This window comes from Typopeltis vanoorti, chromosome 11 (genome assembly GCF_054136105.1).
Source record: "Typopeltis vanoorti isolate ZY-2024b chromosome 11, IOZ_Tvanoo_1.0, whole genome shotgun sequence".
NCBI classification, from domain to species: Eukaryota; Metazoa; Arthropoda; class Arachnida; order Uropygi; family Thelyphonidae; genus Typopeltis; species Typopeltis vanoorti.
The window spans coordinates 15,436,963-15,463,924 of NC_143559.1; the positions used below are offsets into that span (position 1 = coordinate 15,436,963).

At 37.1% G+C, this 26,962-nt stretch overlaps 1 protein-coding gene across 1 annotated transcript in view; it reads left to right on the plus strand.

Annotated features, from left to right (window-relative positions):
- Positions 1 to 26,962, plus strand: part of LOC150101321 (uncharacterized) — a 338,470-nt gene that overhangs the window by 154,960 nt on the left and 156,548 nt on the right. Inside the window, exon 4 of the mRNA XM_090400766.1 lies at positions 21,862 to 21,978. Coding sequence (XP_090256892.1) covers positions 21,862 to 21,978 — 117 coding nt within the window. The remainder of the gene's footprint in view (positions 1 to 21,861; positions 21,979 to 26,962) is intronic.

Here is a 26,962-nt window from a genome sequence, read left to right on the forward strand (position 1 = left end):
ACTTTTTCTGCATTCATAACACTCTCAGGTAGTGCATTCCAATCATCTGCCATTCTCCCATGAAAAAAATCTTCATGAAAAAAATTTTTTTATAAACATCCCAAATTTTAAAACTTTACACTTTGCAACATTAAACTAGTAACCCCCAATTACTTGCCCATTTAGGCATCACATTCAAGTCCTCTTGCAAAGCCACAACATTGGTTTCAATTCTGATTGTTCTCCCCAACTTTGCATCATCTGCCTTTCAGACCCCTCCCAATATCATTTATATACAAGTTGAATAGCAACAGCTCTGAAAAAATCCTTGGGGTAAACCACTAGTAACTTTCCTCTTCTGGGATATCGTTCCTCCACACAACTTGTTGACACCTATCAAACAGCCAATCCCTTATTCAATGTACTAACCTACTATCCAGTCCTATGCTTTCCATCTTAATCACCAGCTTATGTGGCAATCTATCAAAGTCCTTTGCAAAGTCTAAATCTACCACGAAGGATAAGAATCTGTTGTTTCAAGGATACTTGCAACATAAGGCTGAATGATATAATCACGTAATCACAAGAAAGATATTTATTTAACCAAATATTTCGGTCTGGAAATAGCAGACCATTGTCAGTGGTAATACAAGAACAGTTTAAAAATACAAGCTAGAATACTAACAATAGATCGTTAAAATTAAAACACGGCGCGTGATGTTAAATCACTAAGTATGAAACGGAATATTTTGAAGTACAAACATGATTGAATTTGCTATTTAAAAAAAAAAAAATTAATTAATGAGTAATCTTGATTAGACTTTCCCAGATTTTTGATATAGATATACAGTCATTACGATTCAGGTTGGGGCGATGGAGCAAGGCCTCTACGCTTTCCTTGAACAAACATTTGAACCTATAACGGGATCTATGTAAGAGGCGAGTCTTGGACCAAAGGATGCTGTGGTTAGTTTCAATCCCGTGTTGAGCCAATCCAGACTTTTCAGGTTTGTTGTGAAGAATGGATGATTGATGTTCTTGGATTCTTTTTTCAAGAGAATGTCCAGTTTGTCCAAAATAAAAGAGATCACAGTTGCATGGAATTTGATAAACTCCAGGAAGAGATAAAGTTGAGCATTTGTCTTTAGGAGAAGGAAAATGAGAAGACAATTTGTTAATAGGTGAATACGTAGTTGTTAAATCATATTTTTTTAAAATTCTTGCGATAGGTTCTGAAATACCGGATATATAAGGAATAGGCACTCGGCGTGTTGAAACTTTGTTGTTTTGTAGAGGATTATAAGAATTGAGAAGACGTTGAGTACTTTTTTCAGAAAAGCCATTGAGTTTCATGTGTTGTTGGATAGTAGAAAGTTCTTTCTGTAGATAATCAAAAGTAGAACAATTAGTTTCGGCTCTTTTGATGAGGCATTTTAAAATTCCTGTTTTTTGACATGGATGATGGGCTGATTCTTTAAGAATATAACGACCTGTGAATGTTGGTTTCCTGTATACTGTAGTTGTAAGAATATTTGAAGGTGATCGAATGAGGAGAATGTCTAAAAAAGATAACTGGTTGTTTTCTTCTAATTCCATAGTAAACTTTATGCGATGATTCAAGGAATTAATACTGTTTAAAAAGGAAGGTAAAGCGTTTTTGCTGTGAGGCCAAATAGTAAATATGTCATCTATATATCTTACCCAAAAAGATGGTTGAGGGAAAATAGATGCGAAGAGGACTTTTTCTAAATGTTCTAAATAAAAGTTGGCTAAAGCTGGAGAAAGAGGACTTCCCATGGCCGTTCCTTCTACTTGGCTATAAAATTTGTTTTGATATACGAAATATCCAGAATGTATTACGAAATCGAATAGTTTTATAATATCTTGAGGAAAGATGTCAGCAAGTAGTTTTAAAGTTTCCTTGAGAGGTACATTGGTATATAAAGATTCTATATCAAAACTAACCATAAGATCTGTAGGTTGTAATGAGACATTTTTTAATTTTTCTAAGAAATCTGAGGAGTTTTTTATAAAAGAATTACAGTTGCCAATGTGAGGTCCAATGATTAATTAATGAGTAATCTTGATTAGACTTTTCCAGTTTTGATATAGAATCTTTATATACCAATGTACCTCTCAAAGGAAACTTTAAAATTACTTGCTGACATCTTTCCTCAAGATATTATAAAACTAGTCGATTTCGTAATACATTCTGGATATTTCGTATATCAAAACAAATTTTATAGCCAAGTAGAAGGAACGGCCATGGGAAGTCTTCTTTCTCCGGCTTTAGCCAACTTTTATTTAGAACATTTAGAAAAAGTCCTCTTCGCATCTATTTGGCCTCACAGCAAAAACGCTTTACCTTCCTTTTTAAACAGTATTAATTCCTTGAATCATCGCATAAAGTTTACTATAGAATTAGAAGAAAACAACCAGTTATCTTTTTTAGACGTTCTCCTCATCCAATCATCTTCAAATATTCTTACAACTACAGTATACAGGAAACCAACATTCACAGGTCGTTATATTCTTAAAGAATCAGCCCATCATCCATGTCAAAAAACAGGAATTTTAAAATGCCTCATCAGAAGAGCCAAAACTAATTGTTCTACTTTTGATTATCTACAGAAAGAACTTTCTACTATCCAACAACACATGAAACTCAATGGCTTTTCTGAAAAAAGTACTCAACATCTTCTCAATTCTTATAATTGTAATCTTATAATCTTATAACGCCGAGTGCCTATTCCTTATATATCCGGTATTTCAGAACCTATCGCAAGAATTTTAAAAAAATATGATTTAACAACTACGTATTCACCTATTAACAAATTGTCTTCTCATTTTCCTTCTCCTAAAGACAAACGCTCAACTTTATCTCTTCCTGGAGTTTATCAAATTCCATGCAACTGTGATCTCTTTTATTTTGGACAAACTGGACGTTCTCTTGAAAAAAGAATCCAAGAACATCAATCATCCATTCTTCACAACAAACCTGAAAAGTCTGGATTGGCTCAACACGGGATTGAAACTAACCACAGCATCCTTTGGTCTAAGACTCGCCTCTTACATAGATCCCATTATAGGTTCAAACGTTTGTTCAAGGAAAGCATGGAGGCCTTGCTCCATCGCCCCAACCTGAATCGTAATGACTGTATATCTATATCAAAAATCTGGGAAAGTCTAATCAAGATTACTCATTAATTAATTTTTTTTTTTTTTAAATAGCAAATTCAATCATGTTTGTACTTCAAAATATTCCGTTTCATACTTAGTGATTTAACATTACGCGGCGTGTTTTAATTTTAACGATCTATTGTTAGTATTCTAGCTTGTATTTTTGAACTGTTCTTGTATTACCACTGACGATGGTCTGCTATTTCCAGACCGAAATATTTGGTTAAATAAATATCTTTCTTGTGATTACGTGATTATATCATTAAATCTACCACTGTGCATGCAACATCTTTATCCAGTGGTGGAAATGGTAGAATGATAACAGTTGTTTATAACAATTGTTTACCTTGTTATAATAAGTAAGCAAATTACTAAAACATGATCTTACTTTAGTAAACCCATGCTGACCATCAAAGAGGATGCTGCTGTTATCAACCCAGCTCTGAATCTTGATTCAGTCCTGATTAAATACCTCTCCAATTCTTCAACCACAACTACAGATATGACATCCTTATCTTTACAAATTGGTCTATAATTAAAAGCTTTAGTCTTCTTCTTATTATTATTATTACATCTTCAGGGAGTCAGAGACTTATCTAGGGAAGCCACATGCACTATCTATCACACTTATTCTTCAATTCATTCACACTGCTTGCACATACCACATCCATTGGCAATCCATTCCAATCATGCACCACTCTATGAGAGAAAAATTTAGCTCTCACACCTTTCTCAGCGGAAATCATTCTCAGCTTCCAAGCATACTCTTTTGTCCTTTCCTCACCTTATATAAAAGGAAAAATTCCATCAACTGAAATCCTGTATGACTCTTTCAGAACTTTATATGTCTCAATCATATCACTCCTTTTTCTCCTGTTTGCTAGTGTCTGCAGTGATGTATTTAGGTATAGGCTGTATAGGCCCGGGCCTAGAGCGGCAAATTTTGAGGGGTGGTGGAAATTTCCAGGCTCTCATTTTTGTAATTAGAACATGTTACTTATATGCCGCATCTACTCACAAGTAGAGAAATATTTTTCTTTTCTTCATTGTAAGTTTAGTCTGCAAGCATATTGGCATGTAATCAGATTCTGCATAACTATACAGACCGAGACACGTGCACGGAAAATTACTGTATTGTTGTCGGTAACTTGACACAAAGGCAATAGAGATCACGGTCAGGAGAGATTGATGCTAATTAATTTTGTGTTGGTATTATTCTTACTAACTGTAACAACTTTTCCTTCTTTATTATTTCGAATTCAAATTACGATTGTTAATTGTTGCCCTTCCTTCAACTCTTTAGTTCAGTATCCTGATATCTTTGTGGCAGTTAAGACGTGCTAAATCTGAAAATTATTTTTAGAGTTTTCAGTGCCCTTGTCATATGTTGTCATCAGAGTGGAGGTAAACTGTTTTATTGGTTTGCTTTTAAAAAGTTATAAATTGTGTAAATCATTCCGATACTTCCTACATGTTTTAAATTACTATTTAAATTTTAAAACATGAGGTGACAATAGAAAGTGACTTAGTGGTAGTGAATATAAGAAGAGGAGAAAAGAAAAGGAAGCAAAAATTAACAAAGTAGTATCAAAGACAAGAAAACTGGACAGTTTTTTGCATCGGTATCTGCTAATAGTAATTGTGATTTGGAAAAAGAACAAGAAGTGATTGAAGAGACGGAAATTGAATCTGTTTCAAATGACATGCCTACAACAAATCCCAACAATTTGACAGCACAGGTGATAGTGAATAATGACCCAGCTGAGTGGTTTCTAAATGATGTAACACGTGAGTATATCGCAGTTAATGGGTTCCACAAAATTTAGACAGTGATCTTTCAAAATCACAAAGAGCTTATCTTGACAAAGTAAGACATGTTTCTAAGAAACTCATTGAGAGGAATCTGATTAATGGAAAAAAATAATAAGAGATTTTCTTATTTACTCTCCTAGTACAAGGAAAGATCTTCTGTGCGCCTTGTCGCCTTTTTGGTGGAGGGGGAGCTGACGATAGTCATTTTGTCAGTGGATTTAATGACTGGAAAAATGCAGAAGCACGAGTGAGTCATCACGAGAAAGCAACTAGTCATATGAACTGTCTGATAGCTCTGAAACAAAGAGCAAATCTTGCAGGGAGAATTGACTTACAAATAACCCAGCAACTGGAAGAAGAAATTAAGTACTGGAAGGCAGTGTTAAAACGAGTGGTGCAGTTGTAAAAACATTGGCCAGTAGAGGACTTGCTTTGAGGGGAAAGGATGACATTTTCAGTTCTGTGCATAATGGAAATGTAATGATGTGTCTAGAGTTAATTAGTGAATTTGATCCCTTTCTTGCTGAGCAAATTTGCCAAAAGTGGGAAAAAAGGAAAGGTTTCATTTCTTATCTTTCCTTTGCCACATATGAGGAATTTATTAAAATAATGGGCGAGAAAGTAATGAAATTTATTGTGGAAGAACTTAAAATAGCTAAGTACTACTCCATAAGTGTTGACTCAACACCAGACTTGTCTCATGTTGATCAGCTGTCCTTCATTGTACGATATGTGAAAGAACATGGAACTCCTGTAGAGTGTTGGGGCTGTCACAAATCACAAGAGGCAGTTTTGATTTCACTAACCGAGCTTGGAATTGATGTAGCAAACTGCAGAGGGCAGGCATATGATAATGCTAGTAACATGTCAGGCAAGTACATAGGATTGCAAGCAAGAATTCTTGAAATAAATCCATTGGCAGAATTCACACTGTGAGCTGGACATTCTCTGTCTCTAATTGGTACTTGCGCTGCAGAATCCTGTCGGTACTCTTCCGCATTTTTTGATGTCCTTCAGAAACTGTACGTATTTTTCACATCTTCAACACATCGGTGGAGTATTCTAAGAGAGCACCTGGAAACTTCTGCAAAAGTAATCGAACGTCTTTCGCCTACTCGTTGGTCAGCTCATGATGATGCCTGTTGGAGTCTTCATGAAGGATGGAAGGAAATAATTTCCACTTTGTCTGAAATTGAAAATGACACCACCCAGAAGAAAGTTACGCAATGTGAAGCAAGTGGGAATTTACGGCAACTTCAGTCGCTGGAGGTTGGGATCATGACCTGCCTATTGGGTGATATTCTCACAAGAATGAATGCCACAAGCAAGAATTACAAAGTGTAAATATTGATATAGGAACTGTGTGTGAACTGTACGGGTTCCTCGAAGAATATTTCAAAGAACTAGAGTTACATTATGAATCCTATAAAAAACAGGGAAAGAAACTTAGTGGAGTTGACTTGTATGAGGAAGAGAAAAAGAGGAAGAAAAAGCCCACCAGGTTTTTTGATGACAGCGCAAATGAAAGTGACGAAAATGAAAAGGAGTACAATTCATCAGTCAGTTTCAAAACTGATACTTATGACACAATTTTGCACGGTCTCTCATTCGAAGAATCGAAGAAAAGTGTCGTATGAGAAACCTCTCGAAGGAGTTCCGGTTTCTCACAACAATGCATGTGATATGTGAAAAGGATGTCATAAAAGGGGCAAAAAAAACCTTCAAGAACACTTTTCGACTGATATTGAACTTGAATTTGTAAACAAGTGTCTGCACTTGATTTCAGATGCAGTTTAGAGTGCATCTGAAATCAAGTGGCCTAGAAATAAATACATTCCTACAACTTTCACAGAAAATTCCACAGGAAGCACTACAGTGTATATATCCCAATCTGGACATTGCTGTTACGATTTTTCTGTGTACGATGGCAACAAATTGCTCAGCTGAACGATCTTCTTCCACCTTCAAAAGGTTGAAGGACTACCATAGAACAACTATGACAGAAGAAAGGCTCAGCAACTTGGCAGTTCTGCAAATTGAGAACGATGTTACAAGGGCACTGGACTATGAGGACGTGATAAATACCTTCGCCGAGCGAGTGGCAAGATGTAGAATATTCTAGGACATTTTGGGTGAGTCATAATATATATATATATATATATTATGAATTTACGATATAAATAGGTTATGCATGTAAATCAACATGTTCATTAAATATGAGGGGCGGCACTTTCTGCGAGCTTAGGTGCGGGAAATACCTAAATGCGCCACTGAGTGTCTGCAGTCTACAACTTCTCAAGCTTCATAATTAGTATTCCACAATCTTGATATCATTTTAACACTCTCCTTTGCACTCTCTCCACTGTATCAGAATCACAATGGAAACCAGAAGACCAGACCTGTGCACAATAGTCCAAGTGAGGTCTTATCAAGGCCTTGTAAAGAGGCAAAATGACATCCTTACATGTCAAAGTTTGTTTCAGCATTGCAATTATCTTTTGAGTTGTATTTGCCACTTTGCCACATGGTCCCCTGAAATTCAACTTCATATCTACTAACACTCCAAGATCCCTAGCCTTGTCAGTTTCTTCTAGCATAATCTCACCAATATAATATGACATTGGATATCTAATCATGCCCAAGTGCATGATTTTGCATTTACTGACAATGAATTGACATCCATTTTACTACAGATCGAATAATAAGTGCCCATAATTTCGGCCTATTTAAATCCTTCTGCAAGTACTGCATATCAGGAATATTCCTGATTACCCTACCTATCTTTGCATCATCAGCAAATAGCTGTATGTCACCTGTCAAATCCTTCCCAATATCATTAATGTACACATTGAATAATAGTAGACCGAGCACTGATCTTTGTGGTACACCACTAGTTATATTTTATTTTTGTTTCATAAAACTTCACATTGAAATGCAGTACTACATACTATGGTCTATCAGAGCAAAGGCCAATGTTTTTACCCCAATAGGCTAGAAAGGCTGAAGCCAAAATATATCAAGATCTATCCCACACTGGTATGAGGTATTCTAGAAGTCATTTGTTTGTGACGACACCAAGCCACCAGTGTACTCAGCACACCCAACAAAGCTTTGAGAGACAAGATCTTAATGCCTATAGAAGTCTGGTCTTTCTAACTCTCATTGCATCATACACCACAAAGAGAGATGGTAGCACTAGTGAAATGAGGAGCTGCCCCAAACTCCTCTTCGATCTATAGAGCAAGATCTATATTCTGCTCATAATATGAGACCTTGTTACTATGACTGACAACAAGTGGGTGCCCAGCACCCACTATCTGTGCATCAATAACCCAAACTCTTTCATTCTGCTTTGCAATTAAATCATTATGGGTTTTCTAATACCAGCTATAGTCCTATAGTGCAGTTCAACCACAGTCTCCCAACCTTGGTTTTTCAACCATTTATTTGATATGCTGCTTCACTCGAATACCATGAGTAAATCTTAAATCTTGCAGACTCACATCCTCCATATACCACTTTTTGAATTTTTGCATTTATTACCTCACAAAAGGTATGTCACTTATGAAGTGAAGAGACTGTAACCTCTTTCCACTTCTTTGGAACTTGGCCATTGAAAGACATGTTAAAAAGGTATGTCAAAGGTGTTAATTCTCTGGAACACTTCTACAAAACATGTGGTTGATATATTATCAAGTCTTACTACATTATTAACCTCAAGTTTACTCAGTTCCTCATATACCTCCTGTTGGCTCACTATGAGTGCCTCCTCCTCCATCCTTCCCACTATATTCATCTGCATGATGTCACATTCACAAAAATTAAATACCTTTACAAAGTGCTCATTAAACATCTCGACTACATCCTCTGCAGTTGTTATCATTCTACCAATTTCACCAACTAGTGTCATATTTCCACAATCATTCTTTCTTAAAGCGAGCCACCTCTCTTACCTGCTTTTTATATACTTCATGTAACTGGTTATTACCACTCGTTTTATGTTTTCCACAATACATTCCTCTTCCAGATTCCATGCCTTACATCTTCATTCATCCATTTCACTCTCGCTCTATTTAACCTTTGGTATACATTCGGATATTGCGTTCACTAGATAGTTCTTGAGTAAGGTCCAAGCAGCATTGATATCCTTTCCATCCATTTCCTCATTCCATATTATAGCTTCTCATAATCACTTCCAAAACCTGAAAATAATTTATCTATTCAATTTTTATTTTAAAAAAAGTAGTTCTCTAAATTCTATTATTGTTGAATTTATTTCCACACATCCATACATCAGTAGAATCAGCTGAGTGTGGGAAGTTCTCACCATTAATCACAATGTTGATCAAACTGTGCCTTAAACTCATTTACTGTTTTTGTTCTCACCACACTCTCAGGCAAAGTATTTCACTCACTTACCACTCAAAGTGAGATTCTTTCCACTCCCTTGCACATTCTACACACCCTACTTATACTATCTCCCTAGAGATGGTCCTCTGGCTCATTCATTTCTCTGAATTCTGAAATTTATGAACATAGAATATTTTGTTGAAAGTAGTTTCTTCTATTTAAATGGATGCAAAGTTATTTTGGACACGTAATTACATATTTACTTCTTTATTTTCTGTACATTTACTTAACAGTATAAACATGTGATATATAATATTGAAATCAAAGAGAAAAAGAATCCTCTGTCACTTCATTAAAAGAAAGAAGTACTTCAGAGTGAAAAAAACTAATATTGATGTGTTTTAAGTGTTACCACTTAGAATTTAAATGAAGTAGTTGTACAGTCCATTACACTATCTGGTGAGAAATTGCGAGACATCAACAAAGCTGTTGTTGTTGCATAGTTGTAAGCTAGCACATACAACACACAGTGCTTTTCTTCTGCCTTATTTGTTTTCATGACTGCATATTGTCATTTGATGAAGTATCCATCTAAAATATCCATTAGCTGAGTGAAAACTGCTTGCAGAAGTTCATTTAAGGAGAATGTGTGCATTTCTTCTGTAAAAGAAAAAAAAAAGGGATAATAAGTCATTGATGCGACATGATGAGGTGATAAGATACTATATTCTTAATCATCTTCATGATAAGATTTGCTCTCTTTGAGTGAAAGAAGAGAGAGAGAGTTTTTTTTGAGGGGGGGGGGGATGAGTGCCTCTCCACAGAAAGCATGTAATGCAATGTGCCTGATAAAGCAGGAAGTGATTTGAGTTGGTCATCTAAGCAATAGCTGGATGAGATTCCAAGAGGTCAGGTTTATTTTTACATAATGTTGCAGTACTACAACATCTGGGTGAGAAAGAGAGGCGGGAGAACAGATGCACAGAAGTTGTACCCATCAGCTTTTGTGTAGTTCAGAAGAAAGATTTCGGTATTGTGACCACATGTTTACTAAGATAAATAAAGGTGAACAAACCCAACAAGTTTCGTATGTCGTTTGACTTACATCTTCAGGGGGGTTACAGGTAACTAAATGTTCAAACACAAGAAATGAGAAATTACTCAAAATAGTCCATTAGATGTTGTTATGGCAGTCTAACTGTTTATCAAATTAAAAAATCCGAATGCGGTATAATTTGATGAACAGTTAGACCCCATAACAACATCTAATGGACTATTTTGAGTAATTTCTCATTTCTTGTGTTTAAACTTTTAGTTATCTGTTACCCCTGAAGATGTAAGTCAAACGACATACGAAACTTGTCATGTTTGTTTATCTTTATTTATCTTAATAAACATGTGGTCACAATACCAAAATCTTTCTTTTGAACTGCTAAACTACAGAAACCTATGCCTACAGCTTTTGTGTAGGACCAGAAGACACGACTGCCACTGCACAGGCATTGAGTTGGTGTGTTTAGCCATTTCACCAGTCACACTTAGTCCTGTTAATGATGTTTTTGCAAGTGTTGTAGACATTAGTGTAGATAGCAAATGAAGCTGGAATTTTTTTTCTGAAGCTTCTTACTGGGTTGGTACACTTTTTGGAAAACCATAGCTTGGATACTGTGAGAGAATTTTGACTGAGTGGGGAAATGAAGTTCCTTATTCAAACATCGATAATTCTGTAAAAAGATTGTAACAAGTATTTAGATATGGAGAATAGAAACAGTAGTCTGACCATAGAAAGGAGGAGTAAAAGCCTTGGAATTCTTCTCATTTAGTGTTGTAGTACCAAAGGACATCAGATAATAATAATAATAATTATTATTATTATTATTCATGCCTCCACGGAGTTAGATGACTCGTATTGGGAGGCTCATCCTAGAAAACACAAAGTGTGTGATACCATTCCTTGAACTCATTGACAGTTCGTGCTCTTGCCACTCTATCAGGCAATACATTCCACAGTTCAAACACCCTCTATGCAAAGAACCCACTCCTCACCCTCTTGCTCACAGTTTCCTTTCATAACTTCCAGGGATGGCACCTTGTCCTCGTTCCTTCCTTCTGTTCCACCAAGTGAAAGAACTCCTCAGTGTCTACTCTATAACCAGCTCTCAACAGTTAAAAGTCTCAATCATATTACCTCTCCTCCTCCTTCTATTTAAAAATCTCTGCAGTCCACTTTCCCTCAGCCTGTCTTCATAACTAACATTGTAATGTTAGTTATGGTCCAGATACCATCATTGTTATCCACCTCTGCACCCTTTCCACAGTTAATGTATCCCCCCCCTTTAAATCCTGGGGACCAAATCTGAGAGCAATAGTCCAAGTTTGGTCTGATCAGGGCTTTATACAGTGGAATGATAACTCTTTTATCTCTGCAGGTCAGTGTCCTTCTCAGTATTGCAGCAATCCTCTGGGTTACATTCACCACCTTTGCAATAAATTCCCTGAATTTCAGGTTTCTATCAATCATCACCCCAGATCCCTTGCTTTCCTTACTTCCTCCAGTACGGTTCTTCCAACAGCATATGCAGCCTCTTATCGATGTATCTCAAACTTCAAGACTTTATACATTTTGCTGCATTAAATCGACACACCCATTCATTTGCCCATCTGTCCAGGTATATTCAAATCCTCTTGCAGGGCTGCCACATCTGCACTATTACTAATAATCCCAGCCTTCCTTGATATAAAGGTTAAACAATAGGTCCCAGTACTGAGTCCTGTGGGACCTCGCTTGCAATCTTCTGCCTCTTTGATATTGCCTCCCGAACACAACTCTCTGATACCTATCGGATAGCCAATCCTGAATCCATTTCACTAACTTGACATCAAAATCCATGTGTTGCAACTTAAATATCAGCTTATCACGTGGTACCCTGTCAAATGCCTTTGTACAATCGAAAAAAATGGCAGAATATGCCTTTCCTTCATCAGCTGCTCTTGTTACTTTATTATAAAAGACAATCATGCCACTACTCACAGATTAAATTACCCTCATCTGCTAAATGCTGTATACAGTCCCTCACCAATTTCTCCAAGATCTTAACAACTACTGATGAAACATGAACTGGTCTATAATTTGACACGTCTAGTCTACTACCACCCTTATGCAATAGCACTCTCTTACCCTCCTTCCACTCTTTGGTACCTTTCCCTTGGCCAGACCTTCATTGAAAAGTGAGATCAACAGAGCTGTCAGTTCTTTAGTGCATTCTCTCAAAACTTGTGGTGAAATTCCATCCAGTCCCACTGTTTTATTGACATCCAGAGTACTCAATATTTGAAACACATTTTTCCTCTTGCACTTCTAACCTGCCCTGTACCCCTAGTATTAAAACCTACTTCTCCAGAATGAAAAACTCCAATAAAGTGTTCATTGAATAACTCCACTATGTCCTCTGCATAAGTCACTCTATTCCCATTTTCATCCAACAATGTCATTCTTCCACAGTCATTCCTTCTCATACTGCCCACATTATGAAAGAATTTCTTAGGATTTTCTTTGGATTTCAGGGCCAATTTCTGATTCCTGATTCATCTAACCAATATACTATCTAATACTGTCCTCTGCAGCTTGTACATCAACTTTTATGATATCACTGTATATGATTCTTTCTTATCTAACACACTCTTTATCTTATCATAAATTGCTAAAACAAGACCTAACCTTTACAAATCCATGCTGACCATCATAAAGAATGCTATGTCTATCAACTCAATCCTCTATTCTATTCCTAACCAATCTCTCCAACACTTTGACTACAACTGCAGTTATACAGACTGGTCTATAATCGGAAACTTCTGTCATTGGACTATGCTTTTGGTGCAGTACTATTTTGCTTTCTTTCCACTCCTTAGGAACTGTACCCACTGCAAGACTTTCATTAAACAACCAGGTCAAGGGCATAGCTAACTGTTGTGCACATTTCTTAAGAATATGTGGTGATATGTCATCCATTCCCACAGCCTTATTGACAACTAACCCAATCAACAGCTCTGATTTTTTCACTTCCAATTCTCCTAATACTTGCCTCCCTTCTATGTATTGCACAGCATCATTTACACCAGTATGGTATATGCTAATAAACTGGTCATTCAATAATTTCACTATATCCTTTGCAACTGTCACTCTGCTTACCATGACTGTCCACCATTGTCAACCTGCCATAATTATTCTTTCTCCTGCTTGCCATATAGCAGAAAAATTCCCTTGAATTATTAACCTTGTCCTTACCAGCTAATCTCCTCTCATTCTACAGCTTTTCTTTATTTCCATGCTTCCACACTTTATTCTTTTTCAAACATCGATCCGATCACCACCAACTGTCTTGTACTTCCTCCATACCATTTTCTTTTCCAACATGGCTTTCGCGATTTCACTAATCATTTCACTCCTACTCTATTTACTTGCTTAATCCTTAGTATGCAGTCATGCTTTGTTTGTGTCAGATACTGCCTTATGAATTTCCATGCACTGTCAACATATTTTCTGCACAGCTACTATATTGATGTAATTGACTACAGAGCTTCCCATAATCACTCACCTTATACTTCCACATATATCCGTTTTTTGCAGTAACCTTTTCTTGTTTCACCTCTTCCTAAACAAGTACTTCATGATCGCTCTTACCAATTGGCAGCAATGTTAATACCTCATTAACAACTACATCTTGTGATTTTGTCACCAAATCCAAAACATTAAAACCTCTAGTTGTTTCAGTCACATGCTGCTTAAGATATTTATCTCTAGAAATTCAACAAAATCACTCTTCTTGTTCTCATATGCTATCTCCTCTTTCCATTCTATATTCCTGTAATTAAAATCTCCCATCAGGATCACCTTCTTTTTACATCCCCAACATTTCACAATTGGTATTCTCTACGTTTCCTATCCTGTCAGATATACTAGCCTGTTAATTCTGACTTCACACCACACAGTTTCAAAGCCTGTGCATGTACTATCAACTTTCACACTATGTGGATACAATTCCTCTGCAATCATTAACAGCATCCTGCCCCCTTTTTTTGCCTTCCTATCCCACTAGAAAATTATATATCCTTTCATTTCTATTCTTGACATCACATCCTCCTCAGACAACCATGTTTCACTTATACCAGTTATCTTTGGACTCAATCAATGCAACAACCTCAGCTCTTTTATTTCAAATATTCTTTACATTTATTATATTATATTATATTATATTATATTATATTATATTATAATATATTATAATATAATATAAAAGTAATAAACAAAAATGCTTAGTCAGTCATCAATCATTTCATGTATTGCAGATAATATGTGATTTATCATATTTATGTTGTGTTATATTTGGCTTATCAGTTAGTTGGTTGCACTTTCTAAAAATTGACTACATTCTACTGGTGTTAGATTTGAGAGAATTTGCTATATTTCTTCTATTATTATTATTATTATTATTTGACACCTCCAGGGAGTCCAAAGACTCATCGAGGGAGAGTGTGCCAACAGCATTGAACGATTGGTTCCCTTTCCAACTACTAACCACGCTCAAACTTTACTTAACTGAGCCATTAGTAGCAGAGGCTCTACCAATTGACCAACCTTTTCTGTTGGAGTTATGTTAGGGTCAAGATAACAAAGATGATAAATCTTTAAAGGTACCTTTGGCATGACAGAAAAAAATTATAAACAACAAAATTACACAATAACCACAGTAATTAACTTGAATGAAATGAAAGTACAGATATTTCGTACTGAACATAACAGTACATCTTGGAAATTTTACCACTTGGTTATACTATAAAGTAAAGATACCAAGAATTTAATCCTTTATAAGTGTAAGCAACCAAGTTTGCACCTGGAGTATTTTTAGGACTTTATTGAGACCTCAATAAAGGTTGAAACCAATCAGGGTAGTGATTTTTCCCCATAATGCATAGCATTATGGGAAATGCTATGCATTATGGGATACTAAGGCAAGTGATGTGAAGTCATTAGTTTCTTTATATGAGTTGCCCCTGACCTGAAAATAGTTCAGGCACCAGAAACCCTAATCAAATCCAGCAGATAACTGACTCCTATGTTCCAACACCTCAGGATTCTTCAATAGACTGCAGGGTTCCAATCTCTTATATTTCTGGTATCTCTGAACCTATTGGTAGAATTTTGAAGAAGTATCACCTTATTCCCACATATTTTCCTATCAACAAAATTTCTCATCTGTTGCCATGAGAAAACATTGTCTACAAAAGAACAGACTGTCTATCATTAGCTGGTGTTTTCTAGATACCTTTTGAATGTAATCTGACATACTTTGGGCAGACAGGCCAGTCTGTGGAAAAAAGAATTAATGAACATCAATATTATATTGAATACATGTGTAAAAATTCGATGTAGCTTAAAAATATCAAAGTGCTTTACATAGATTTTTTACAGAGGTCAAGTCCCATAAGAATGTTGTAAAAAAAACCTTGTTTGTCTCTGTATATTTTGTATTAGATGTTTTTGTAAATAGCCCTTTAGAAATTAACCTTATATCCTTTAATAAGAATATTTCAGAATGTTAAAAAACAATGTTTTGCTGCCGGAACTGTATGTAATAGATCTACATGGTGGCATAAGAAAGGTTGTTTATGAAATTTTGTATGTATGTGAAAGGCTTAGAAGCTCTGCACGTAAACACCTCCGAAGTCAGTCTGAAAGGTAATGTAAATGTAAGGTATAGTAATGTAAATAAATTGTTTTGTTCTTTTTGTTAAAAGAGTGCTGCCTGTTTGTTTATTTTTACAACTGCACTGTTCCTAAATAAATCGGACTTGTGAGCGGGAAACTAAGTGATATAGCCGAAGCATAAAGTTAAGTAAAAGAATAGACCACGACTGTTTGTGTAAAGTTTTATTGAAGGAATTTGTGTTAAAGAGAGAAATCTGCCGGCCGTATTATTGAGCTTTATGCTAATTAAATGGTATTAGTGGCGCAGTCTAAATTAAATAAATTTTCTAGTATCTCAGGCATAAGACTCGTAGTGCGAAAGGTAGATAAACATAGTACGTAATAATATAAGCAAGAAAGATTCAGAGAGAGAAAGCACGCACAGCTAATTAGAATATCTTTTATCTTCTGTGGCTTGATGGATGTCAGTCCTGTGGACTTTATTCCCTACATTGCTCTGAAATTCTCTGTTTAATGGAGAAATTTTTGAGCACTTGGCTCGCCCTTATTAGGGCTGTGTTGAAAAGTTTCAATCTGTGATCAGGGCCGCCTTTGGGCGTTTATGTTTCCATTTGTCATTTTCATCATAGTTGGATGACTCACGAATGAGTAGGTTGGGATGGAGTGATGCTTGAGTAAAGTACTTGGTTGCTATCTGGAGGAGAAATGTAGGTATGTCTTGCAGGTTTCCATCTTGATGGAGAATGGTGTTTCTTACAAACCATGGGGTATCAAAGATCATTCGGAGGCATTTGGTTTGGATTAATTGCAATCGTTTGATGTTGCTAGGAGAGGTGTGACTCCACGCCGGGGAACCATAAGATAGTATAGGTCTGATGATTGTTTTGTATATTCTTAATTTGTTTTCTGGACTGACTTTGCTTCTGCGGTTGAGTAGAGGGTAGAGCTGAGCTATTGTTGAATTTGCTTTATTGCAAGCATGAGAGATGTGGGAGTAGAAACTGAGACGGTTATCTAGTATGATTCCCAGGTATTTTACTTCTGTTTGCCATGGGATAACAGTGTTGACCATCGTGATTGTTCCATGATGGTCTGCTTTCTTCCTTGTAAATAGTATGGCCGTACTTTTATCTGCATTAACATCTATTCTCCATAATCGAAACCATTTTTCAAGATTTTTAGCTGCAGTCTGTAATCTTTGGGTGGCCAGGTATGGTTTGAGCGATCTGGTGAGTATTGCCATGTCGTCCGCATAAAATGCCATGATTGTTGATGTCGTACTTGGGACATCAGAGATAAAAATGTTAAAGAGTAGTGGTGATAACAGGGAGCCTTGTGGGACACCTGCTGTGATTCTTCTTGTAGTTGATCTGAGTCCACGAAGTTTCACTTGAAATTTTCGGTCTTTTAGGTAAGAGTCTATGATTTGAATAAGGTTTAGTGAGTATTTTGCAGTAATTAGTTTGTGGATGAGGCCTTTGTGCCACACTTTATCGAAGGCCTTTGCCACATCTAGATAGATTGCACCTGTATGCTGTCTCCAGTTGTATCCAATAGTGATGTATTCTATGAGTCTGTGGATTTGTTGGGTTGTACTATGTCCAGTTTTAAATCCAAATTGTTCTTTTGGGATTACACCTAGATTCTCTGTTTCAGTTTGGAGGCGTTTAAGAATTACTTTTTCTGCTATTTTCCCCAGGCTCGACAAGAGGCTGATAGGTCTGTAATTCTGGGGGAAACTGGGGTGCTTTCCCTGGTTTGTGATAAGGATTACATCTGCCTGCTTCCATCGAGCGGGAAAATAATTGAGTCTTAGCATAGCATTAATGATTGCCACAAGATGCATTATTGTTTTATGAGGAAGTACTTTAATAATTTTGTTTGAAATCGGATCAGGACTTGGTGCTTTTCTGTAATTGAGGTTCTTGATAATTTGGTGTATTTCATTTGGTGTAGTGTAGTTTGAGTTGTCACGGGTGGCGGGACGACGAAGTGCATAGCGTACTTGCTTGTGGATTTTTTCAATGAAGCGCAAGTCTGTATGAGTGTAGTTTGGTTGAAATTGCAGCTCCAATGAGTCTGCAAAAGCTTCAGCTTTTTCATCGTCTCGGTAGACTATACCTTTTTCTCCATGTATTGGTTTTATGTTGAGGTGATCGCTGCGAAGGGCTTTAGTCATCTTCCATAGCGAGTTATCTTCAATGCTTAAGGAGCTTAGTTTTTTCTCCCATTGCTGATTTTTATGGTCTTTGATTGCATATCGGACTAGGTTTATTGCTCCAATGAGTCTGCAAAAGCTTCAGCTTTTTCATCGTCTTTGTAGACTATACCTTTTTCTCCATGTATTGGTTTTATGTTGAGGTGATCGCTGCGAAGGGCTTTAGTCATCTTCCATAGCGAGTTATCTTCAATGCTTAAGGAGCTTAGTTTTTTCTCCCATTGCTGATTTTTATGGTCTTTGATTGCATATCGGACTAGGTTTATTGCTCTGTTAAGCTCTTTTTTATCCTGGGGTGATAGTGTTGAATGGTACCGTTGCCTAATTTTGTTTTTGCTTCGGATAAGTTTTAGAATCTCTTCAGGGAGCAGGTTAGTTTGGGTTGGAACGGTGATGGTGGAGGCTGTTGTTAGGCCAGATTGGATTGTTCTTTCTAGTTTATTGATCGCTATGTCTACTTCTTTGGGTGAGGAGATAGTTGGAACAGGGCCTGTGGTGTTACTGAGAATTAAGTTGAGCTTCTTGAGATTTATGTAGGATTGTTCGGGGATGGTTACTGCTTCTCTGCCAAGGCTAAGCAGAACTGGATTGTGGTCGGAGCTAAGATCATTAATAACTTGCAACTTGAATTGATATGGGGTGTTCCTGAAAATGGCGATATCTAGCACATCAGGCCTGCCCATTGGTCCATAGTGAGTTGGTTCAACAGGACCTGCTATGGTGATGTTTCTTGACATAGCAAATTTGTGTAGGCTCTTCCCGTTGTTATTGGTGTTTCTACTATTCGACGCAGGGTGTTTTGCATTTAGATCTCCTGCCACTATTGTTGCTTCGTTTGTGTCAAGGAGTTGGGAGAGGTCTGAGGCTAGAAGTGATTTGCCTGGAGGGTTGTAGACTGAATATAGTTTTAAACTGCCTGTGTTTTTTGTTTGTATTTCAATTCCTGTTTCTTCCAGGTTTATGGTTGCTGATTTCTTGATCTCATTGTATCTAATGCTATTTTTAACAAATATAGCAGTTCCGCCCCCTCTGGCATTAAGTCTATCTGATCTTAGTAGTGTGTAGTACTTTATTTTGGGGTTATCACAAGGTCTAAGGTGCGTCTCATTGACCAGAAGGATGTCTATCTTGTATCTTTCAGTAAATTCTTTTAGTTCTAGGAGGTTGTTTTTTAGCCCGTTAGCATTCCAATAAGCAATCTGTAGTGAATTATTTAAATTGACCGTGTTACCCATTAGTCATAGAGAAGATGACTTGTGTGCTTTTGAGGAATTTATTGGTGTCAGCCTGACTGGGATTTGTTTTGCTAAAGGTTGTCAACATCTCTCCTAGTGTGGCAGCTAGGATTGCTGCAGTGGCTTGGTTGCAAGATGCTGGTTTATTATTAGTATAGACAGTAGAAGCATATGACTTTTCAGGAGTAACAACCCGCGTTTTGCTTTCTGGTGTAATTCTCTTCTGATTGGACAGGGGTAGAACCTCTCTAGTTTTCTGCAGGTTGAGTGGATAAAGTGAGCATCCCTTGTAATTTGCTGGGTGTGGGCCGCCACAGTTTGCACACTTAGCAGGTGTGGTTTGTGGCTTGACGCAAGTATGTGAAGGGTGGTTGTTGCCGCATTTCACACACTTGAATTCTGCTTTGCATAGCTTTTGCGCATGTCCATACTTTTGGCAGCGATGGCATTGACCAGCTGAAGCCTTTTTTCTGAGAGGCTCAGTCTTGATGACCAAACTGCAAGCTACTTTAAGATCGTAAATTTCTTTATGCCCTTTACTGATCTCAACCAGGACCAGAGGCATAGGACGCTTGTCCGATCGGTACATCCGTGAAATTTTAATCGGCTCTAGGCCTTGTGATTTGAGGTCAGTAGCTATTTCTTCGGCTGGTATGGTCTCAGCCAGCCCTCTAATTACTACTTTTAAGTTCTTTTCGCTTTTAAGCTGAAATGTGTGATAAGGAGCATTGAGATCATCCAGCAATCTGGTGAGTTGGCGGTAGTCCGAAATACCTTCAGGTTGAATCCGGATTCCTTCATCTGTGCTCTTTGCTGATGTAAATTTGATGTTTACGTTCTTCATCTTGGTTGTTATTGATGACCATTTTTCTTTGGTTCTCAAGATTATAGGTGGGATCCTCTCTTTAGGTTGTGCCCTGGAGTCGGTCTCTATTCTTACGTCAGGTTGTGCTGTTAACTCCATTGGAGTTGTTTTTTCCAGGGGTTGAAGGACTATTTCAGGCTCTGTTGCTGGCGAATCCTTCTTACGTTTTTCCCTGCTGACAACCTGATAATCTAATGAGTTATCTGAGTCCACTAGGGTCTGATCATTAATCGGTGACATAATCTCTCTAATGTTATCTTGAGAAGTGCAGGGGAGAGGGTCAGGGGATTGGCAGTCCTCTGTTTCTACCTCCTCAACCTGGTGGATTGCCACCTTACCTGGCCATTTCCTTTGTAGTAGTCCTCCTACATGTTTAAAGATAGCCAATAGCTGTTTGAAATCAAGCTCGTCATAGGGAGACTCCATAGTTTGGCTTGAGAGAAATTAACAGTTTCCCAGGTAATCCTGTAGACTGAGAGTCTACTAGCAAATCCCATAGACAGCTTATCCTGTGGACTTTTGAGGGTCCACTAGCAATTCCCGTAGACACACTAAGGTGTCTACCAGCAATAAGATGTGGCGATATAAAATACAACAATGGCGATACTAGCGGCAGTAGGCCTAGCGTATCGCCCTTGTAAATTCAATAGACTTACCTGGATAAACCAGTATAGAAAATAAAGTGCCTGTTTATGGCAGCAAGTAATTAACTGATATTATTAATGAATATAAGCATAAATATCTAAAAACATATCAGTCAAATTCACAATTCACCATCAAAAATACACGACACGAAACACTAACACGCGAGCCGCCATCTTCAATCAAACTCCCTAATTAGAATAAAGATAAAAAGATATTACTAATATAGGCAGAGTAAGAAAGGAAAATATATAGAAAAAATGTGTAGAATAGTAAAGATAATAAAATAATGCATTAAAGACAGCAGTAAATATTACACATGAAACACCTCAAAAGTCTGGTCTGGCACAACACAGTATTGACACTAAACACAATGTCCAGTGGGATGAAGCTCGTCTTCTCCATAGAAGCAGTTTTAAATATGAATGCCTTTTTCAAAGAAAGTTGCAAAGACCTTTTACATCATTCAAATCTGAATTGGAATGACTGTCTTTCTCTCCCAAAAGTTTGGGAGATTCTTATTTTATTTAACCATCAAAAATAGTTTTAATAATATTATTTATTAATATATTAATTTCTTGCACATGGTAACAGTTTTTCATTGGTAAACTGATTATTGATGTACCTTGTATTTCCGTTTCTTTCATTTGCTTGTTTCTATGCACTGATGATGTACTGTTTTTCAGTATGAAATATCTGTACTTTCATTTCATTAAAGTTAATTACTATGGTTATCATGTAATTTTGTTATTTAAAGATGATGAATGTTTTGATAAAGGTCTTTCTTTTTGGATGTATATACAGAAATATTATTGTACTTACATAAAGTATATAACTTTTTAGTGATACTTAACTGCATCCTTTATTTTCACAGGAACTTTCTTGAAGAATTAGGACAATGTGGTCTTGATTCCGTAGCTGTTGCACGATGCTTTGTGAAGCATAGTTATGGTTTTTCTGTATATACTCAGTACTGTACAAACTATCCCAGGTAAATAATTACAAGTTGAGCTTAATACTATGCTAGATTTTTATGATGAATCTTTTTAGCAACCTTATTGCATTTTGAGCTGCTGGCATCCACCTAGTTAAATGGAAAACAAAACTATGAATATTTTAAAACAAACTTTTATAGAAATTTTCAATGGCTTACCTAGAAATTGAGAATAGTGAATAAACTTGGAATGTAGCAGACCTCTAAGACTTGTCAAAAGAAAAAATAATACCGTTTGCATTAATTCAAGAAAATTAACTACATTTCTCTTGTCATTTTATTTTTCAGGCTGTTAGAACTACTAAATATAAAGAATTACAAAGAAAGATCTATAGATACACAAGAGCAATTAACCATTATCCATGTTGTCAATAACAGTAGTTTCTAAACTGATACATGATGAGAAATTTATATCAATGCATTGTGTCATGTATTGACTGACATCTGTCAAGCAGTCAGATTGTGGTTTTTTTTTTTTTTTTTTTTCCATATATTGTCTGCTGTGGTCTAAGTCATTATGGTCACATGCAATATTTCTTCTAATCTTTGCCAGCCCAGGTGCACATGAAAAACATTTTGTGCATATGTTTCCAGTTTCAGAGTCTGTGTGTGTAGTGTCCTGTGCATGTTGTTCTTTGCCATTGGCATTACTATTTCAACACATTCATCCAGTCACTCAAATTTAAACAAATTTGCAGTTCTTTTCATTTTTAATTTTGATTGGGACATTTTATTATTCTTCTTATTATTATTAGAACCTCCATGGAATCATAAGAATCATTGCGTGATATTCATCTTAAACAATACAGTCTATCATACCATTCCTTAAACTCATTCACAGTTTGTGCTCTCGCCACCATATCGGGCAATGCATTCCATGGTCCAACCATCCTACATTCAAAGAAGCCACTCCTCATCCTTGTACTTACCACTTCCATTCATAACTTCCCAGGATGGTCCCTTGTCCTTTCTCTTGATCTACTGTATGGAAGAACTCTCCAGTGTCAATCCTGTAACTACCTCTCAACAGTTTATGTCTCAATCATATCACCTCTCCGTCTTCTTTTGACCAAACTCTATGACACTACTCTCTTTCCACTCTCCAGGAACCTGTCCCATTGCAAGACTTGTATTAAACAACCAAGTTAATGGCACATTCAGTTCCACAGCACATTCCCTTAAAACATGTATTGAGATTCCACCTAGTTCCCCCCCCCCCTCCATTATTGACATTTAGCATACTCACTATTTATCCAGAATACATTCTCTTCATTCATTTCTGGCACTTCACCACTCGTTATCCCTCTAGAGATGAAGCCTGCTGTACCAGGATGACTGGAATATCAGACTTTAGCTCACTAGGGAAGTGGGCTATTCAGGACTATAGGCCCAACTTTAGTTGCATTTTTTCAGTTTCATTTAGCCAGTGTTAATGCCTGCATGTGCATATGATACTATTCTGTTTTTTCCTGATGATGGCAATTTGACTTTGTGAAATATCAGAAGTATTAATTAAAGTTATTGTAATCAGTATACATTGTAATTTGCTAAAAAATAACAGTTATGAATAGGCTATGAATAACATATAAACCTTTCTACCAGAATGTACCTAGGTGTAGTTTTCAAATTTGTGTTTACAACCAAGTGTAACTGAGGGAACCTCTTGTTCCCTCTGTTACATGTTGCCTAAGACATTTGTCCCTCAAGAATTCTAGAAATTCCATTCCCTTATTGCTACATGCATCTTCCTTTCCCCAATCTATACTGCTGTAGTTGAAATATAGGTGGATTGATACAGTAAAAAGTGCCTTAGAAGATAGAAATATAAGATCTGATAATGTTGGAGTCTTGACAGGTAACAGATTGATTTGGAGAAAAATTGTAGATAGGAAGTTAGTAATTATGTAAATTTTTCATGTAGTACTATCATATCCTGTACACCCCTTGAGGGTACGTGGCAAGAATTTGATGATGAGGTTACTTCATCCCCTTCAAATTGCGGTGACCAGATCTGGTCTGATCAAAGCTTTATACAATGAGACAGTACGCTATCGTGGCCAATATTCTTCTCAGTATTGCAACAATTCTCTGAGATGTTTTTACAACCTTTGCAACATGTCCTCCGAACTTCAAATTTCTGTCTACAGTCACGTGAAGATCTTTTGCTTCTTCCAGTATCACTACACCAAGTGAGTATAATGCACCTCATCTGTGGATTCCAAATTTTAAACTTTACATTTAGGTGCATTAAACTGACATCCCTACTTTCATTTGCCCACATTTCCAACTTATTTAAATTCTCTCGAAGAGCAAAACCATCAGTACTATTACTAATAACTCTCTGAAGCTTCACATCATCTACAAACAACTGAATATCTTCCTGTAGCCCTGTGACAGTATTATTGACATAAAGATTAAACAGCAATGGTTCCAGTACTGAACCCTGTCGGATCCCACTTGTAACCTTCCTACTCCTTGGTACTGCTCCCCCATATACAAATCTTTAATATATCTATCAGAAAGTCAGTCAACTAAACTGATAACCAAGTCCATATGCTAAAACTTAAAAACTAACTTGTCATATGGACACCCTGTCGAATGCCTTCAATAAATCAAAAAAATGACAGTGCCTACCCTACCCTCATCCATTGCTCTTGTTACTATTGTAAAAGGTAATCAGATTACTAAAATAAGAATGCCCTTTAACAAATCCATGCTGGCCTACATAAATAATATTGCCATCATCTGCCCAATTATGTATACGAGTTCTTACCACTTTCTCCAAAATCTTAACAACTACAGAAGAAATACAAACAGGCATATAGTTTGATAGCTCTCTTCTACCACTGCATTTATGCAATAACACTCTCTTACCCTCCGTCCACTCACCAGAAACCTGTCCCATTGCAGGACTTTCATTAAACAGCAAGTTAATGGCTCGGCCAGTTCCACAGTACATTCCCTTAAAAAATGAGGCGAAATTCCATCTACTCTCCCCTCTTCACCACCTTATTGACATTTAGAGTACTTAGTGTTTAGAATGCATCCTCTTCATTTACTTCTAACACTTCACCACTCATTATCCTTCTAGAAATAAAGCCTGCTGTATTATTATTATTTTTATTATTATTATTATTATTATTATTATTGTTCCGGGAAACTCCAAGGAGTCGACAGACTCATCGAGGGAGGCCCTAACATCATGTCTGGAACAACTATTCAACATTCACACAGTATCTATCATATCTTGCCTTGAACTCATTCACGGTCATAGCACCCACAACAGACTCTGGAAGCTTATTCCACTCATTTACCACTCTCCAAGTAAAAAACCTAGCTCTAACACCCTTGTCAACCACGCTCTTGCCCAGCTTCCATGCATGGCCCCTAGTCCTCCCACCACCAGTCATATTTTCAAAAATATCTTCTGGATCAATCTTATAAAAACCCTTCAGTAATTTGGATGTCTCAATCATATCACCCCTCCTTCGCCTATCGTCCAATTTCTGCAACCCACAAATCCTCAACCTATTCTCATAAGGTTCATTCCACAGACCTGCTATCATCTTGGTCACTCGTCTCTGGACCCTCTCCACTTCCTCCCCATCACGAAGAAACCCTGGTGCCCATAACTGGGCACAGAAGTCCAGATGGGGTCTTATCAAGGCTCGATACAGAGGAACAACAACTTGCTTCTCTCTGCATGTTAAAGTATTTTTCATAAGCCAAGTGATTTGGTGAGCTGTTTTAGCCACTTTTGCAATGTGCCCCCTAAACTTCAACTCCCTATCCACCAGCACTCCCAAATCCCTGGCCTCATCAATCTCCTGGAGTACGGTTCCACCTATGCGATATACTGCTGCTATTCTTTTCACCCCAAAGTGCATAACCTTACACTTTGCCACATTAAACTGACATCCATTTTTCCTAGCCCAGTCCTCCAAACTATCCAAATCATCCTGTAAAATTTTGACATCCTGTGCACTCACATTTGCTCTACCCAACTTTGCATCATCAGCAAACAAGTGAACATTTCCTCTCAAATCCTTTCCAATATCATTGATGAACAAATTGAAAAGCAGTGGTCCAAGAACAGAGCCCTGCGGCACTCCACTAGTCACAAGACGTCTTTTTGACTCCACTCCTGAATAAACCACTCTCTGGTATCTCTCCTTCAACCACCCTCCTATCCATCTTAAGAACCCTATATCTATCTCCATCTGCTCCAGTTTACTGATTAGGGTTCCATGTGGTATCCTGTCAAAGGCCTTGGCAAGGTCCAGTAGTATCACTGTAAACCCATTACCCCTATCCAGTTCAGCTGTCACTGTGTTATAAAACGTGAGCAAGTTACTGAGGCATGATCTACCCTTCACAAAACCATGTTGTCCCCCATACAATATCTCATTTTCATCTATCCAATCCTGTATTCTTCTCTTGACTAATTTCTCTAAGACCTTGACAATGATTCCTGATATGCTAATCGGTCGGTAATTTACAACAGTGGTCTTGGAACCACCTTTATGCAGTGGAACTATTTTCCCTTCCTTCCACCCGCTCGGGACTAACCCAGACCCGAGACTCAAATTAAACAAAATGGTCAAGGGTACTGACAATTCATTAGCTGCTTCTCGTACTACACGAGCTGGTATACCATCCAACCCCACAGATGTATTGACATTGAGGTTATGCAATAGACTATTCACCTCCACTTCATTCACCACAATTCCTGTATAATCTACTGGTTTATTCGTTTCTGCAATGTCACCACCTGGATGATATATTCTTGCAAAGTGCTCACTCAGTAACTCAGCTATCTCAGCTGATTCAGTTACCTCCCTACCATTGGCATTCTTTAAAATCATTCTGCCATGTACATTTTTCCTTTTACTTGCTACATATCTAAAAAACTGTTTAGGATTCTCTTTAGCCCGCATGGCCAATGTACTTTCGTAATCCTTTTTTGCTTTTCTTACCACAC